This window comes from Sturnus vulgaris, chromosome 3 (genome assembly GCF_052056855.1).
Source record: "Sturnus vulgaris isolate bStuVul1 chromosome 3, bStuVul1.hap1, whole genome shotgun sequence".
NCBI lineage: Eukaryota > Metazoa > Chordata > Aves > Passeriformes > Sturnidae > Sturnus > Sturnus vulgaris.
In genome coordinates, this window is record NC_142245.1 from 99,758,163 (window position 1) to 99,776,481 (window position 18,319).

At 35.7% G+C, this 18,319-nt stretch overlaps 1 protein-coding gene across 3 annotated transcripts in view; it reads right to left on the minus strand.

The window, feature by feature from the left end:
* Positions 1 to 18,319, minus strand: part of MBOAT2 (membrane bound glycerophospholipid O-acyltransferase 2) — a 93,449-nt gene that overhangs the window by 7,622 nt on the left and 67,508 nt on the right. For 2 of the 3 annotated variants that reach the window (XM_088162386.1, XM_088162388.1), the window contains exons 5-11: positions 18,182 to 18,237; positions 11,543 to 11,597; positions 10,562 to 10,745; positions 8,412 to 8,468; positions 4,699 to 4,891; positions 2,228 to 2,331; positions 1,821 to 1,885 (exon numbers count right to left, since the gene is read on the minus strand). In XM_088162386.1, coding sequence (XP_088018512.1) covers positions 1,821 to 1,885; positions 2,228 to 2,331; positions 4,699 to 4,891; positions 8,412 to 8,468; positions 10,562 to 10,745; positions 11,543 to 11,597; positions 18,182 to 18,237 — 714 coding nt within the window. The remainder of the gene's footprint in view (positions 1 to 1,820; positions 1,886 to 2,227; positions 2,332 to 4,698; positions 4,892 to 8,411; positions 8,469 to 10,561; positions 10,746 to 11,542; positions 11,598 to 18,181; positions 18,238 to 18,319) is intronic. The other variant, XM_014895004.2, reaches the window with a different exon arrangement.

Here is an 18,319-nt window from a genome sequence, read left to right on the forward strand (position 1 = left end):
AGGTTTTGCAAACATGACCAAAGACAAATGGGATGAGATGGTTTCTTTGGAAAAGAGAAAGAATAGGCTGAGGGGGAATATAACAGTTTTCCCAACCAGGAAATTTCATAATAATATATATCGTTGATACATGCTATATATTTTAACTTACATGCTTGTAACAATACTGCCTTTAAATTGATGTATACTATGATCTACATTAAATATTTACTAAACCTTTTTGTGATCTGTAGCTCCATTAACTGTTTTTTTACAAGTTTGTTTTTACACACAATCAGGATTTAACCGATGGTTCCATTTCTAGCGATTATCAGAAAAGAACAGAATAAAAGCTAATGTCTGGTATATAATGTGAGATAAACGGCTAAAGTTTATGTACTTCTATAAATGGTAAAAAAGTGAGGTATTAAAAGTGGATGTTTAAAGTAATCCATGAGCTTGTCCTCTATGCAAATTGTTAGAGCATTGCAGCTAACCAAATGATTAGTACTAAAATATATATTTGCTATTTATGGACTATCCACTATTTATGGACCTCACATATGATCAATTAAAACAATTTTTTACTTGCAACAAAACTTTCACAGAACATTCACCTTTCCATACCCTTTCACTTTGATAGAATCAATTTAGACTATCTCCAAGGATTCTTCTGTTATTGTTTAAAAAAATACTTAAAGGAGATGCTTTTTCTTCACATCTTCTTTTATCACCCTGAGCAATTGATTTGCATTTTTTTCCTTTCAATTTTTAATAGAAATATTATGCTTCTTCACTAATAATTTTTGCTTAGAATCATTCCATGTAGGAGATTTGAAAGTTTGCTGAAATAGAAACTTTTCCCATTGTGTTTTAATACTGTTAAACTTCTGTTCTCTTACCAAATCAAAATAGTTAAATTACATATTTGGTTTTTGAAATGCAACATTTCAATACTGGCAAGCATGCAACTTTTTGTTGATTGTCCTGGCAATAGATTCCATTGACTACTGAGCCAACCAGAATAATCACATAAAATTCTATTTCTTTTTTAAATTGGGTGAGCAAAATATTTAGGGATGAAATTATTGAAGAAAGAGAACATACTATGAAGAAATTTGATGGAAGAGACATCCTGTTGCCAGCTATCCTAGAATAAGGGGTAAAGTCCTCTAAGTGATCCCAAGATAGGATCTCAGTTAAACTTGCACCTGTGGATAGGAGATCAACTCAACAATTTGAGTGGAAGAAAGGAAACAACATCCACACACTACTCAAGAACATTTCTACTTTCTCCTTTGCCACAAAGAAGCAGAATTATGTAGTTCACAGGCCAGGCAAGGAAAAAGACTGCAGCTGAGAGAGATTCATTTGGAATTTTTGCTGACAGCAATTGTAGGGTTTGATGTCTGTCATGCACTCATAATGCAAGGAGCACAGAAAGTTCTCTCACAGAACGTATGGAAGTTCCTGTATTGCTCTGTGGCTAAAAACAATGCAGAGCTTTAATGGCTGAGGTGTACACTTTGCCTGCTGCTCTCAGCAACATGCACTGGCTGAATGCTGAGAGAGGGGAAAAAAGATGCCTCTGCAGATTAACAATTTTAGGTTTCCTATGGCTTGTGAAGAGGAACAGTTTCTATCATAACCTGATAGTTTACACTAAGAGAGAAGGCCTAAACTCAAGAGGCTTTAATTCAAGTATGACAAGAAGAATTTCCCGCACAGTTGCTAAACAAGTGATGCTTTGTGGGAGTTAGCTTCAAATATTATACCATCTTCAAAGAAATATTTATCTGAGAAACTACAGTAGAGAAAAATTTCCTTTAAGAAATAAATACCTTTTGAGCCAAAGAGCTGTTTGGATATTCCAGTTATCAAGAAACATCTTAAAACTTGTGGAAAACTGTAAAGTAAAACAAATTAATTATTTCCATAATTGCAGAGTGTCACAATGTGTTTCAAAATTCTTGTATATAAATTATAAATCCTCCCACCCAAATTTGCGATGAGTTGAATTAGTTATTCACTCAACTACTTATAACCACAAAATATTTTGGGAGTCCATTGACAAGCAGAACATGATCAAAACAGGCTATTTTCTACCCTTTCTATAAGTGTGAACATACCATTTCTGACTTAGAACATATTCACTATCTAATGGAACAAATGTGTAGGAAAAATTACTGAAATTAAAAGGAATTACCTACATGGGCATGTAGGTTTTTTGAAAGAGACAGAAACAAACCTCTATTTGCTGGATTCTGAGATTTGATATTAGGTCCCAACGTGTAACTCCATTTTTATCGTAGCCTCTAAAACCAAACCCTGCTGCATTATTAATTGCATCTGCTGCAATGAGACAAGAAGAAACAAATTAATTATAAACTGTCTGTATTACAAACTGTGCCCCACACAACATGTAGTTGTTCAGTTCAAAACATTTATCAGGTTTTAAAGGCTACATTTAATCACTTGAACAAACAGAAAACAATTCAAGCAACACTGGCTTCCAATTCAAAAACCTGCACAAAAGCATAAGAATGAGAGGTAGCACTAGCTACTTCACAGTACAGATGTTCCCCATCTGTCTCCCACACCACCTACTTAGTCTTGCTTGAGCAATCAGACAGAAAAACAAACTCAATGAGATGCATCAAGACTACAAAACAGTGGCTGGCTGTAATGATTTGAGACAGCAGCTCAATGCTCAGATGCATGTCTTTGGTCTTCATTATGCAACAACAGTGATGCTTAAAGCATAAAGATTAAGTTGTGTGATTCCCTCCATGCAGGTGCACGTTCACAGCACCTCACACAGAGCAGCGCAAACCTAACAGAAGAAAACAGTAATTTTCTAAAGGAATGCAATCAAACTTTCACTAATGGCACAAGGTCATTGTAACACCTTTGAATGTGAAGTGTTTATAGTGCATGTCAAAGGTCAGATGTTCTAAGCAAACAATATTTTTCCCTAGGAGAAAAAGCTGCTACTGTCATCTGGACTATGCAGGAAAATACAAGAGATCTCTACTGCCTGTCACTTTCAGTCATCACCTTCACCTGAGCTTTGTTAGCTCAGACACTAACATTTCCTCAACGGTATTTTTCAAATTAGGATGGCCACGTACAAGGAAATGAGGTATTTTTGAATTTATAGTATTTTTACTTCCTTGTGAATTTTTTTTTAAAAAAACAGCTTTGAAAGCAACAATATTTGCTGCCTTACATCTGATGTTGCTATACCAACTTCAAACACTGGGCAAGTTTCACGCTCAATTAGAAACAGCTGGAGACAAACTCCATAATCTTTCACAAGTTAGAATGCAAAGACTGTAACTAGAGTAAGTACTCATTTTATTTACTAACATTTTAGTATTAATTTTAAGTAATTAATTTCATTAACACATTTTTTTAAGTGTAAAGAATAGTAATGTGAAACTAAAAGGTGTAACATCCAGTCAAACTGGTCAAGCCCCTCACATTCTACTCCTACCATTATAAGTTTAGATGAGACAAAGTGGAAGGAAGAAGGCTAACAAACTAAAGTACAGACTTGGCATCGTTTATTTTCTTTGTTATTTACCAGAGGATTGCTAGTGCTATACTGCTACCAAGTGCACAAGGAGGAATCCAACTGAAGTATTAAAGGCAAAAAAAAAATCCCAACTACAATTTTTCCCTTTTCAGACGACTACTACTATTTATAGATGATGATACGGGTGTTTAAGAGCACAATATTCAAAAGTATTTCTTTCCACAACAAGCCCCAGAACTACTATATCCAGACAAGCTGAAAGCATTTAATTCATTGACCAGGAACAAAACCAGCAGCTGTAAATGAGTCATGCTGCCCCGCTACCCTAAAGGTTTCTTTATTGCATTGTTCTCACAGATTTTCTCTCAAAAGAACTGAGATAAATATGTAAAACTCGAGAGGAGGAGGAAGCTGATTAAATCTGTTGTGTGAGCCACTTTCAAGATGTCAGCTAACTTAAATAAAGCATCTTACTGTTGTACGCATCCGTTTTTTACAAGTAACACGAAGGGAAATGCAAAATATTCTTTAAACTATATAATTTATTCAAGTGTCTTAAATAAGTTACTAAGCACATTATCCTACCAGTCATTCAAAATTTTAGTAAACAAAGACTAAAACTGAAATGTCACCCATCAAATTCTGAAAATGCCACCTATTATTAACAACAGTATCATGCATCTGAATTCCAAAGTATTAATTTTCCTTCATGATTTAATAACATCAAGCAAATTACTGGCAAGTAACCACAGAAAGAGGTTAAAATTAACTTTGAAGATATGCCAAAAATAAAGGTATCAAAATAAAATTTTATAAAACCATAAACAAACAAAAAGAAGGATTGTACAACAGACTAGATTTACTACTATTTTTTCCATCTTTAAAGCTACTGTTCATTGAAACACTCACTCTCCAAAACTCCTTAGGTTTCACTTGTAAAGGAGACTATGATCTCGTTTTCAATACTATCCCAACATTGAACTTACATTTCTGGTAGCTCTGGTTTCTCAAAAAGAGATACTATTCAATGTACTTAATACCCTGAAAGACTTAAATGCAATCACGTTTTCCTAAGGCCTCAAGAGGGCACTGCCACTTCTAAAAACAAACTTAAGTGTTCACATCTCAGATAACTCTCAATGCATGCTCTGTTACTATTGTATTTTTAAACATATACTTACCTAAAGTCCATGCAAAATAATACTTGGGTCTGGCAGCCATAAGAGACAGATACAGGTAGAAAAACCTTACAGGCCATGATGCTGTAGCTATGAAGTTATCATCAATGTTGTATTCCACAGGCAAAGTTTGTGTAATAGTCATGTGAAAGAGTAAGGACAGTCCACAGATCAAGAGTTTCTGTGCCACAGCTATCTGAAAATTGAAGATGGGAAATTCTGTAAGCTTCATTTTTTTGTTTATCTTCTGGAAACAAAGGAAAGTTATAATCTTCCTTCTCTATACAGATATATACATATGTTAATTTTTCAGTACTATATATACTAGCAACTTTAAAATAGTTTATTAAAAAAAACCCTCTATTTTATAGAGACTCAAGGAATACTGTTATATTGATCAAGTTGTGAGCATCACTTCTCCTGGCCAACACAACAAATCCAGTCTAACTACAGTGAGTCTCTAAAAGCCCTTTTAATAACCAGAGCACCTATTGCAACTCTCTTTTTTCTTATTTCCTTGTCAAATTACCAAAGCAATTAAATTGTTAAGACATCGTAACACAAAATATATCATCTAGGACAAAGTAATATTATTACTGCAGAGATTCCAAAACAATGGCAAAACTTCCGTTTCTTTTCAAGACCCTTTGGCATAATGCAGGTGTTCAATTGCTGCCCAACTCAATACATCAAGCATCTCTGTTAGATTATCACAGCATCTAAACTCTAAACCAGCTAAAATACTGAAATGATTTATGAATTTCAGCCCAAATTTCAGCCAGTCAGTTCTAGATAGACCTGTTTTACCAGTCTCAGTGATCAAGCCACAATGGGACAAATAATACGTTCACAGAAGTGTGTTGTTCAGATAGGACCTACTCAAATTTTCTCAAAACTCAGCTTTGCTATAACCACAATAAAGAGTATGTACTTTCAGTAGAACTTTCCTAAGGTTTTATTATAAAACACAGAGCAATGTATGCCTGACAATGACTGCTCTAAATCACTAGTCTGATCCACATCCCAAGGGCAGATATCATGTTTTGTTAAATTCCCCAGTAACATACTAAACCAAGCACCAACAAAAGAGATGTTTGAGAGGTAATTCATTTAAATGTAATTTTCAAGTTTTTATTTTATGTAAACTCGATAAACATTAGAGTTGTAATTTACACACATAATGTAATTACACAGATACTGAACTTGACAAGGAAACAATCAATCTACTTTTGTTTGAAGCATCAGAACAAAAATATAACCAGAATCCGTCTAAGCTGCTTCCAGCACACCCAAACTTTTAAAGGTAGCATGCTGCTTCACTGACAGTTCAGCTCCATGTGTATCTCCAAAATAGAGGGCAATTCTTTTTCATGATACAGAATGGAGCAGTAAATGTCCAACTGAAAGCACGCACTTGGGCAAGACACACAGTATCAAAGATTCACCCAGTTGCACAGATGTAAGAAGTTCTACGACCTCATTTAAAAATTAGACTTGGAAAAGCTATAAAATGGTGAGGGTATTTTTGGATATTGCATATATTTCACTTGGCTCATCTCAGAAGATATTTCAGAGAGGATCGGGAGTCACAGTTATTTTTTAAAAACAGCCCGATAACTCAGGAGGCAACTACCTATTAATAGTTAAAGCTGGTGCTTAATTATTTGTTTCTACTTGCTTTATAATAAACTTCATTTTAATACTTTATTCTATTACAAGAGTTCAATGTGAAGAGCATTCATTTTCTAAAAGCATTCCTTTGCTATTCTAGAACTATTAATAATCTCTCTCTTTGCTACAGCAGAGGGAAAGTTCAGTTGGCTTAACACCTTCAGGATCTTAATAGAAATGGATGTTCACAAAATAAGTTACTACTAAAACTAATGTATCTTTAGTTCTGGTATGCAGTATCTGACAAATGCAAAAGTCTGATATTTGTAAGTATCAGAAGGCATCACCCCAAGTTCTGAAGACATTTGCAAGGATTTAACTTTAAGGTCAAAGCCATAATTACAAGTCATGTTCAATTCTGCAGGAAAAACAGTATTTATAAAACTTGTAAGAGTAGCATGCAAGTTAAAACAGAAGTATGAATCTATAAAATAGGTTCTTTCCATCTGAAGATGACCACAAAGTCTCAAAAAATGTTTTGATCACTTATAACGTTATCTGAGTTCAAAGACCTGCTTTGTGCCACTGCCTCTATTTGCCAATTTTTGTATTGGTAAACAGATGTCATTCACCTGCCTATTCAACACCAAATACGCTTGGTATTTTCTTAACTAAATTGTGGAGGTGAAAACACCTCTTTTAAGAAAGAGCATCAGAGTTTCAACAAAATTTATTTTAAGAAAAAAAAATGAACTCATACAGTACTCTGCCATAAATTCAACTTTTTTATTTTTTAATTGCACTACTTCACTCAATAATTATAAATCCCAGCATATTGACACCACTTACAGGGATCAGAATCAGCGATAATAATGTCCTTAGAAAACTGTGGTGGAGATAAAACTCCCACCTCTACAAAGTCAGGGAGCTGCTGTTTCCAGACTGGTTTAAGCAGAGCTGCAATGCAAAGCACAGTCCTGCCCTGCCTCCACTCCTTCCCTGCAGGTTTGGCTTGTGCTCCTTAGGCTGAGTCAGGTTAGAGAAACAAATCAGATGAAAATCTAAATTTTGGGCATTTTGTGAGGGGTTTCTTTGTTTGAAATTTTTTTGGTGGGAAGGTGTGGCAGTATGTTTGGTAGGTTTTTGTGGGGTTTTGCTTGTTTTTTCACAATAAATTAGTTTCAGACTAATCAAATTATCTGAATCAAGCTACAACACTGTGCACTGACACCAGCAGAATAATTCTTCAATTGTTCAATCACCTATTGAAATGCATTTGGTAAAGCATTCATTCACTTCCTGTTACTTAATTAACCAGGTTATTAATGAAACTTTCTTTGCCAAAGCATAAATGGGCAATCACCAAATTGCACAGTCACATATAAGGGTTGGTCAGTTTTTACAAGGATGAAGTAACTTGAAGTTTAGTTTCATGTACTCTTTTAAAGTTTTCAACATAGCAAAATAACAGTTCTGTTAAGGAGTTAAAAGACGGTAAGATGCAGGGTAACTTTGATTTCAGAAGAAGCACAAAATACAAACTATTTTACAACAAAAAGGTAAAAAGACCTCTTTCATCCAGTTTTGATGAACAACTGGCCATACCTGTATAAAAATATCAAATATGATCAACACTGGGAAGGAGGTACTTAAGCTAGAAGACAGTGCCAGGACAAAACTAAATGTGCATGAATTAGATGAGAATATAATTAGAATAAAAGCCAGATACCTAATTGGAGAAAGAAGCAGCCTTCTAATTGAAGAAATAAAGGTAAAACACTCACAGAGCTTAGAAACTTTAGAAATAAAATACTGCATAAATATGTATAATATATAAAAATAGATTTTAAAATAGCAAGGAATCTTTAAAAATTTTATTTGAATGAACTTGTTCTAGGTTGATAAAGAATCAGTACATAATATATAATATTGAACACTATTCAAGTACGTTATTCTGGGGAGGTTGGAACCTCAGATAAAAATTATAGATAATAAAGCAAGAACATTATAACCTGTAGGAAGATTCTGCATAATAAGCAAGAAAGCAGATATCTGCTGACAGGAATCTTGTATTTTAAGGGTAGCCATAATAAAAAGAAACTTACAAAGACAGATATTAATTTCTGAGAGTTGACACCACTTTGAGCACCAACAACTGATAGCTTGCAAGAAGGCACAATAGGAGGGATATAAGAAGTAAGTTTTAATATGATTAATTGATTTATTTAACATGCAATGAACACAGCAAAAGTACTAATCCAAGTTAACATCATGCAGTCAACACACAGTATAGAGGAGGAGGCTGGCATGAACTACTTTACTTATGTAATTATATTTAACAAGAAATGAAACTTACTGTAACTCAGCTCAAAGATTCTTTTTTATTTACAACATTAACATTTGCTGATCCTCACTACATTTCAAATTTTTTGAGTTACCTAAAAATTTATTCTTCTTGAAATAATAACAAATTTAAAGTAATAATATAAAGTTAATGGTATTTAAATATTCTTCTAGAACAAGACAATAAATATTTTAATTGATACAGCAAATGCAGTAGAACTGTGTCATTCATCTTTCCTCCAAAAGCACACAATACTCACTGGTGTTATAAAACACAGCCAGATTTCTCAAACACCAGTTGGGAGATGAAGTATCAGAAGCATAAACAGCTTCTCTTCGTTTTTATGTCAAAAGCTAATGCAGCATAAATTGCAAAAGTTTCAAGCATCTTAAGAGCAATTAATTTCAAGGAAAACCACTTACCTGAGAGAAGAAGCCATGATAGGTTTATATTTATTTCTATTGACCTTGTCCATATTACTAGCAAGATTATGTGGTAAAAAGCCAGGAAGTCGTATCAGGCAACCAGTAGATGTGTGTCCAGAAGTACTACAGGCAGATTTGGTTTACCTCCATTCATTCTCAATAATTTTACTACATAACACTTTTCTGCAGAAACACGATTTTTTGGGGAAGTCCCCAGTAACACACTAAACCAAGCACCAAGAAAAGAGAAGTTTGAGAGCCTTTACTGGGCCAAAACAATGTTCAGACACAAAAGTGCCTGCCATGTGATGCTGATCTACACAAGGAATTCTCCCTGTGTTTCACCCTTCCTAATTTGTTCCACAGCTCACTTGTGTGAGCTCACTTGCTGTGTCAACTTGTGGAGCACCTTCAAGTGTTACCATACTCCAGCCATGAGTTTAAGATTCCAGTCGTGCAAGTTACTACAATCACACAAGATGGATAGATGTAAAACATGTAAAGCATCCTCACCCACTTTCCAAGGATGGAAATGGTTGGAGATGCCCCAACTGGATGGGAAGCACTCCCTGCTGGCCCAGCTGTGGGGCCATGACCTCTAGAGGGTGGGACAAGACAAGCAGCTACATGTGGGAACACCTTGATCTGCTCCAGGAACAGTTGGTCTCACAAGATAAGCAGAACATGGGCAACTGGTGCTGGAATTTGCAAAAGCCATCCATGTTAAGTGTCCCAATTGACCCCATGATAATTCTGCCTCTTACGTGAGGTAAGAACTATCTTAGGCACATGCAAATTTAAATGCCTGATACATTACTATTTAAGACAGTATGAAAGAGTGAAGAAATAATATTCCGTACTCTGGGCATTAACCTAATTGGACTAAATTTTAAAAGTAACAAGTTTTGTGAACTTTTGATTTAAATTCACATCATGCAATCTCTCCTGTAAGGCATAATCAACTGGACTATCTTCTCTATGTATTCGATGTCTTCTCCAATAACAGACCAAAGAGAAAAAAAGAAAGACTTATGTGTCTTGGAGAATTGTTCATAGTGTTATGGCTAATACATCTTTTACTACACCTGCAGATCAAAATCTGTCTTTAATACATGACTGAAAGCATGAAAAATGAAACTATTTCTATGACTTTTTCCATTTGTTACATATGACTGGGTTTTTATGCATGGTGTATGCTTTGAAGTGAACATGCATGAACAGTTTTAATTTAAAGATGGCTTTTTACCATATAAGCTTGTTAGGAAGCTCCAAATTAATCTGCTTTTATCCACAGGATTCAGACTGGAAACCATGGAGAAAGGCTGCCTTCAAAAAATAAGCATATAACTTTAAACAGGGAACTATTCTGTTGATGAATGAACTCCAGATACAGCTCAGCAGTTATGCCTGTAAATGAAGAGTGCAAACCAAGCTTTCCATGCAATGATTCCATAAGCATCAGCACTGCAAGAGTCATACATCTTACATTTGGGGAAGGATCCGTTTGTTCATACTTTGTATCTTCCTTCCCATTTGCTTCAGACTGTTGCAGTCGGTATGATCTGCCTTCAATGAAAGCAATATAGTCTTTGTAAGAGCATAACGGGCCTGCCAGGATACCCATGAAATTACAGGTGTAACTTAAATACTCCAGTAGACTTGGCATGCGTCTGTAATTCAAAGACAAGCAACTCGTGAGATGGATTGTGTAGTTCTTCAGGATTTCCACAGCAGGAAAAGTCATACTCCATGCTATCACTCACCCTAACTGCAGTAAAACCCACATGGACAAGAGCAGTTTGTCTTTTGTAATCACAGCTTGAAACATTCTACACATAGCATTTCTTTCCAATCCATGCTGAGCATTTTCAGACAGACTTACTGAACTCTACTGAGTCTCTCCTTGCTCAGTAGAGGCATTTGACTGAAGCTGAGTCCAAGGAAGTAAAGGGAAGGCTGATTTCCTAAGTGTTTGCTCAACTGTATCAAGTTCTCTATTTTTCCCTCAACAATTGAATCAATAAACAAAGGTTTAGGTTAACTGGCAATCATTTCAATTAAAGCAAATGTGTTGAGACATCTCAACACTCTCTTGCCCAAAGCACCATACTATTTTCAAGTCCTGAATAAAGTCCTGAATAAAGAAATAAGAAAAGGCAAGTTAAATACTGAATTTACCAATGTTTCTTCACCAGCTACTTCATATGTGTACTGTTTACTAGTCTGCTATCTGATATGGCATTCATTTGCATAGACTGTACAGAACTTAAAATTTTTTTTCAAAATAACTATAAAGCCTACTCCTAGTGATATTTTTCAGACGTACAAATTAAACTGCAAATATATAAAAACATGTATCTGTTTTACATGAGCTTGTAAACTCTGTTTTGAATGTGAGCTTTAGAGACTGCACAGAGCATTAATAAAGCACACAAATATCCCCAAAGCACAATGTCTGAAAGCCTACCTTACAGCCAAACACCTCTGTGATGGAGTCAAGTCTTCATTTTTCCGGAACATTCCTAGGAAGAGGACAGGAAAAAGAAAAAACAAAGAAAAGCTAAATCTCCCCCCATTCTCCTCAGCAGAACAAGCCTCATGCTGCAATGTAATTTCTCAATGTCTCAAGCAATTTCAGAGCTATTATGTCACATAACATTTTTGCTGGAGTTGGATCAAACAACTCTTACTGACAAAATTACAAACTCTCATATCTTCAGTTATATCCAACAGTGCCTAAATGTGAAATCACGTGGATTTCAGGAAAGCATTAAGACAACTTGAAAAAAGTTAACAAAACCAATTCTCCCACATTGGTAAAGACTTCAAAGTCTGCAGGTTTTAAAACACTTTATTTCCAGTTCTAGAAACAGAACATTGCCATTAGTCACTGCAGGTCTGATGCATAAAATGAACACAGTACAAGAGAGATTTCAGCACTTCAAAACTGACAGCAGACCTCAAGAACAGCTTTGCACTGCAAGTAAAGGTTGTGACCAAGGTCCAGTGAAGCAGGCATGGCAGTAAAGGGTGCCACAGCCTTTTTCCTGAGCACTAACAAGAAGCTCTAACCCTGCTAGCAGAAGGGGGCAGTCCAAGTCTAAGTTCAGCAGCAAGACTGAGTTTACCTTCTTGCCATATGTGGCTATTTCTGAAATGCTAGAGACCTATCCCTGAAAAACAGTCTTCAAAATCTGTACTCCCATGAAAAAGAGAAATAAAAAATAAGACTTTCATCATTTTAATTTATTATGAAATACACTAATTCATGGGAACAAAAGAAGTGGAGCTCTCTCCTTCAGACAGCCCTGGCTAATACCAGCCAGCACTGCTTGCCAGAATGACCACTTCAGCTCCTCCTGCAGCCTCCTCTAGTGGCTCAGACATTCCCATATCCAGCCATTTCCTGCTGTTCATATTTGCATTTTTTCTGTGCCATTGAAAGTACTAAAACCTTTATGCACATTGCTTCCTAAAGGAAAACAAATTTAAGGGATCACACTTCAATTATCTTCCTCCACAGCAGTGCTTAACCCAAACAGCCAATTTCTAATCAAGTCTGACAAAAGAGCAGGGCAATATAAATATAAAATCCTAACATGCTTTATGAAAATAGCTGTTCCTGTAGAAGATACTCCTCCTCACATAGAAAGCTTGCATTCAACCCCACTCCTTAATGCCAGCAAATCTACAGAGGAGAGCCTTTCTACTTGATCCAGGGTAAGTTTCAACTGGAGACAATTTTTTTTTAGATATCAAAATCAGTCAGCCTTATGACAAAAAAAAACAAACAAAACTGAGGAGCTGAGGGGCAGTAAAAGCTAATTTAATTCTATGACTCATGGAAATACTTGTTATCTACAAAGAAGATAATTCTGTTGTCTTAGTGTGAGTCCAGTGTGGCCATGCTCTACACACACTTAGGACTTCAAAACCACACTTTTAGTCTTCAACAAAGCTGAGAATACAGAGGGGTTACCAACTTGCCATCTCCTCTCTTTCACTATGATCTGGGAAAATGCCTTCCTTGGTCCTGATCCTTCACAATCCAAAGTCATCCCCCATTCATACTCACTCAAGGCAAGAAACTGAAGAACGAATTATCACCCCCTAACTTCATACAGCACCTTCTCTTCCTCATCATTACATTTTCACATCTCCTTCGTTCTGTAGCAAAGCCTTTCATGCTGATAAAGGTACTGAATAAAAACTGTGGAAGAAGCATTTTGAAAGATTCTGTAACCTTTACAGTAGTAGTATCACAGTTCTCAGGTAGTGAATCTCTGAATTTAATACTAACAGAAATTTAACACAAAAATACCTATAGATGAATATAGATCCCACCACATGGCTAGAGAAGCATCCTATACAGAGCCTTCAGTCTCTTACAGCCCACACAAACTGACTGGAGTAGGAGCCTCCTTTGCCATTATATTCCACATAAGTATTTTACCCTTAAGTCAGAAGGAGGAAGCAATCACTTAGTGTGTCCAAATGCACTTGCATAAAGCCAGATTAGCTACTAAATAAAGGCAATTAGTCAAATGAAATATTTCAAATTACTGGCGTGGTATGAAAAAGGAGGAAAGAACCTCAAACCTGAAACAGAAGAATCTAACCACTGAAACATAATCTGTGGTTTTGGAGAGGTAGGAGTCTATTTGAAACAGGTTTCAGTTATATACGTGCATACATATATATGAAGTCATTTAAGGCCCAAATAACTTCATGAGCAATGCACTTGCTGTCTCAAACATACTGCATCCAAGTAAGCCTCCATTAATCTTTCATTTCCCTATCTCACTAAGGTTTCCACCCAACCAACAGATTCTTTGAGGTCAGGTTAGTGGCTTTCCCTGTGCTGTTTTGTTGGGGTTTTTTAAAATGCCTTCTCAAGGCCTTGAAGGCCCGTTTATCACAGCAGAGCATGCAAGAACATCATGATCTCTGTGATACTCTTGAAAGCTTCTAGGAAGCTACCATTACGATTTTTTAAATCATAGAAAACAAAGATGGAAGAGGTGCTCTTACATTGATGCTTATTCAATATGAGATAAATTAATATATACACATTCACTACTTCCCAGACCCATGGGAACAGAGACCTCATAAACCATAGCTGTTCCCTACCTACTACACACTGGAGATGAAGAACTCCCACTTCAGCAGCACACTGCTGCTAGGGAGCTCGTGAGGTTTTGTAACATTCCTTTGGGGATTTTAAGAATTGCTTCCTTCTTTCCTAAAGCAGGAGACTACCACAACAACTGCAGCTCTTACTACCAAATCACACAGCAGAGATTAGAGAAAATGGGTTTTATCGAACATATGTTAGAGAGGTGAAACAATTTGGTCACTCAGCAACTGTAACTCCATTTTCCCATCTGTAAAGCAGGAAATACTCCTATGTTCCTTCCTTGGTAAAGGAATTTTGCAAATCATCAGCAAAAAAAATTTTCCCAAGTGGTCTAGATCATGAGGAAATTCTATCTTTACATTACTTCTCAAGAGCCCATATCCTAATGGTAACAAACCCAACACCCTTAGGCACACACTACTATCCCACCACATAAACTTAATTATGGGATATTATGACTTCTTCTGAGCTCTCACTACAACAGTGTTAACAAACATATCATGGCATCACTCTACCTTTCTGGTTAAACTTAGCCACTTTTGTATTTGCTTGGAAATCTGGCTAACCAGTAATTAATAATGCTTAACCATAGGATTATATAATAAACATAGATCCTATTGCAGGCTCTGTTGCAATTACAATAAATTTTGTGGTTCTGAAATGAATCACCAGCTAAGCCCAAGTGCACGTTGTTATTAAAACATTAAGATCCAAAGACAACAATAACAGTTTTAGTTGTTATTACCACACTGGCAGCAACAAAGGCAAATAGGTAAGGAATGCCCACCGAGTAAAACTGGAAAAAAACTACAAAAAAAGCAAAGCAAGAAAATGTACAAATCTTAATATCCAGAGAGCCATACAAGCAAAACGCAGGCACAAAACTACACTTGAAGACTTAGAATGGGAAAAACACAATGTAATTCCTTTAACCACTAAGGACACGTATGATAAAAAATATAAATGATAAAAAATGATAAAAAAATAATTTAGTAACTGAAACAATAATCACCATGCTGTCACTATCACAAGAGAGAGCACATTAAAAAATAAATTTTAAAAAATCACGAAGTACTTGGAGAGAGAGCACTAAAAGGAGCTACCAAAGAAAACCCCAAAACAGCACCACATCGTGGCAGTTTCACTGATACAATTAACAGAAATATTAGAAAGAAATGTTTTTTGTTAAACGACTGCAAATTTTTTGTTCTAATAAAAATAAAATTCCCTTTTCTCTCTTAACTCTGTTATTCACCTGAACTGTTGCATAAATAAATCTAAATCTTGCCATAAAGAATTAATACAGACACCAGCAGTTTCCAAATTACATAAAAACATTTCTGCCTTTAGAATATACATGTGAGATGGCAGGGATAATTAGCAAATTACAAAGCAAACGTTTACACACTGACTACTCGTTTTTGGCACTGCTCATTTAAGAAACAAGGAATTGCAAGGCAAGAACTATCAAAGACTGAAGTTCAAAATGTAAATCAGAATACATCAAAGGTATACTCCAAAGCTCTTCAGGTGTAAGTTTCTGACCCATGCAAACTTCTGAAAAGTCTGTATTATACAGCAAGCTTAAAGTACAGAATCACAGAATAGGCTGAGTTGGAAGGGACCAACAAGGATCATCAAGTCCAAATCGGATGCAACTTGCATTTAGCTTCCCTGCTTTAAAAAATCCTTCACAATAAGAGCACAAGGGTGTAATAGTTATAGGGGTAGCTGTTATTTGTGCATGTGACTCCATACTAGTTTTCAACTTGGAATCGAGCACAACCATTTAGCTAGGCAGACATTTGAATATACATGAGTGAGTGGCCTTTGTGGCTGCATTCAGTTCACTCCAGGACCTTCCAATGAAACCAGCTGAAGACAACAAAGTGGCTGCCATGGAAAGATCAAGTCCAGAAGACTGGCCTTTACCAAAAACCAACCTAGCTACTGCTGGAATCTTGAAGTTTACCAGGAACTTTCAACACACCAACACTTTTTTTCCAGCTGTTTATTTTCATTACACTCCTTGGGTGTATTGATAAAAAACGAGGGAAGAAAATAAAGAAATTGGTGATTAATATAGCCAAGCTGATGTAACTAGAGGCTCAGAGTGCAATTAATCACTTAGAATCACTTCCAACATCATCTGCTCTCCTGCCACTATATTTCTAAGTAATTTCCAGTGGAAGCATGGACCTTTGTTCAGTAAACAAAAGTCCATTGACAGCAGGGCCTGTTTTCATTAATTTTTCATGAAGGATCCCTTTTAAGTTGTCTAACATTAAAAAACTTTGCTTGAATGCAATCTTAGTCTCCTCTGTACATCTTTTCTTATCATCTCATTACACCAGACTATCAGCTGCTCCTGAATTCACATTGGTCACATGAACTTTTGAAAGTCATGCTCACACTTTAACTGTGACCATCCATCTCAAGCTACAGACTAAACTGCAGACACAACCAGAGAGAATTTTTTCCAATATACTGTTAGCTACTCCTCAAGGGCTGACAAAGAATTTAGAGGTCAATGAGGAACAAAATTTCAAGATGTACACTATAATTCAGTGCTATCTATAAAGAAATCCAGGAGAAAATACAAATCATCTGAATTAATTCAAGTAGTAAAAAAATCTAGTCTAGCTGGTGATGAAAGTTAAGAATAGAACTAAGTGAAACATTTGTCTCAAGATTTCCAGGACATTCACATGCTTGTTCCATACCACCATTCCACTTTCTGTGCATCATGTCAGCAAATTCAGAATAGCTCTTTCCCCTAGTACAGTAATAGTAAGAGGAAGCATTCATACTTGATACTAGATCTCTTACTTCCTTATAATAACCTGTTTCTACTAACTTGTATATTCTGTACTTCAGTTGATTATAGCTTGCAAGATTACTACTTCTGAATATATTTTCTCTGAAAGTTAAACATCAATGTCTTTGGCCAACTAGGTATGCCTAGTATTATTTATTTTCATTCATACTAAAATACTTTTAAAAGTCTTTTCCCAACTTTTCATATTCCTGAATGTTTTTGCCTACAGGCTTCTCTAGACAGTGCCACTTAACAAGAATGAAAAAAAAAAAAAGAAACACCAACAGCACAAAAGCTAGGATGCATATAAGACAGAAACACATTAAATTTCATGCACAATGCTAATAAGAGCTATCAAAACAGCAGGTGTCTTGATCCAAGTGTCTGGAGCTACATTCCCAAATCTTCAACTGACATCTGTAGCTCCAAGTGATTTAAGCTAATTGGACAGATTTATTAGATGACATTTTCCAACTTTAAAATGAAAATTACTCCCTCGAATTTCAAGGTAACTAAAAACCTAGCTATCCTACCCATGAAAGCCAACATTAGGATTCATTGTCACAACTAGGGCCCACTTATCAGATGGATACATCTGACAGGAGAAAAGACATAAAACATAATTAGATAATCTTCCTGTTCACAGCAATCTGTTAGCTGTGAGTGTAATTATGATACTAAACAAAATGAAACACATAAAGGTCTTATAAAAATCAGCATAACGGCACAAAGTAGGGAAGTGCTCAAGAATTAGCATTTTAAAACAGAAGGTGCTCAACAGCTGAAATTACATGTGCTTTTTCTATCCATCCGTCAGCAATAGGTGCCGGAATCAGGAAGTTCTTTACTTAACTCTCACAGTCAATACCCCAGCCCTAAAGAATATCAGTGCTCTCTAGACACTGACTCCAGAAATGTCACTGGTCTTCTGATAAGTCATATCTTCTGCACAGTGTCAGCATTTTTAGAGCTTCTGTAGAGTCCAAGCAATAGTTCTCAGTATTTTCATTAAAAAGCATCAATGAAACAATTAAGACACAATTTATTTTGCCTTGAAACACAAAACTGGTCGAAAGTAATTCACTGACTCATGATGAACTTTCCTTAAATTTATTTTGGATGGAAAATTAAACACAGTAAAGAAATCTTACCATCATGAATCTCAAATGCCAAACTAGTGATCTTCTGTGTAATTATCATCATTGGACTGTCACAAAAAAAAGGAAGAAAGAATAATTTAGATACAAATTCAGGATTTTCTTTCACTTATAAACACCAGGAGAAGCTTA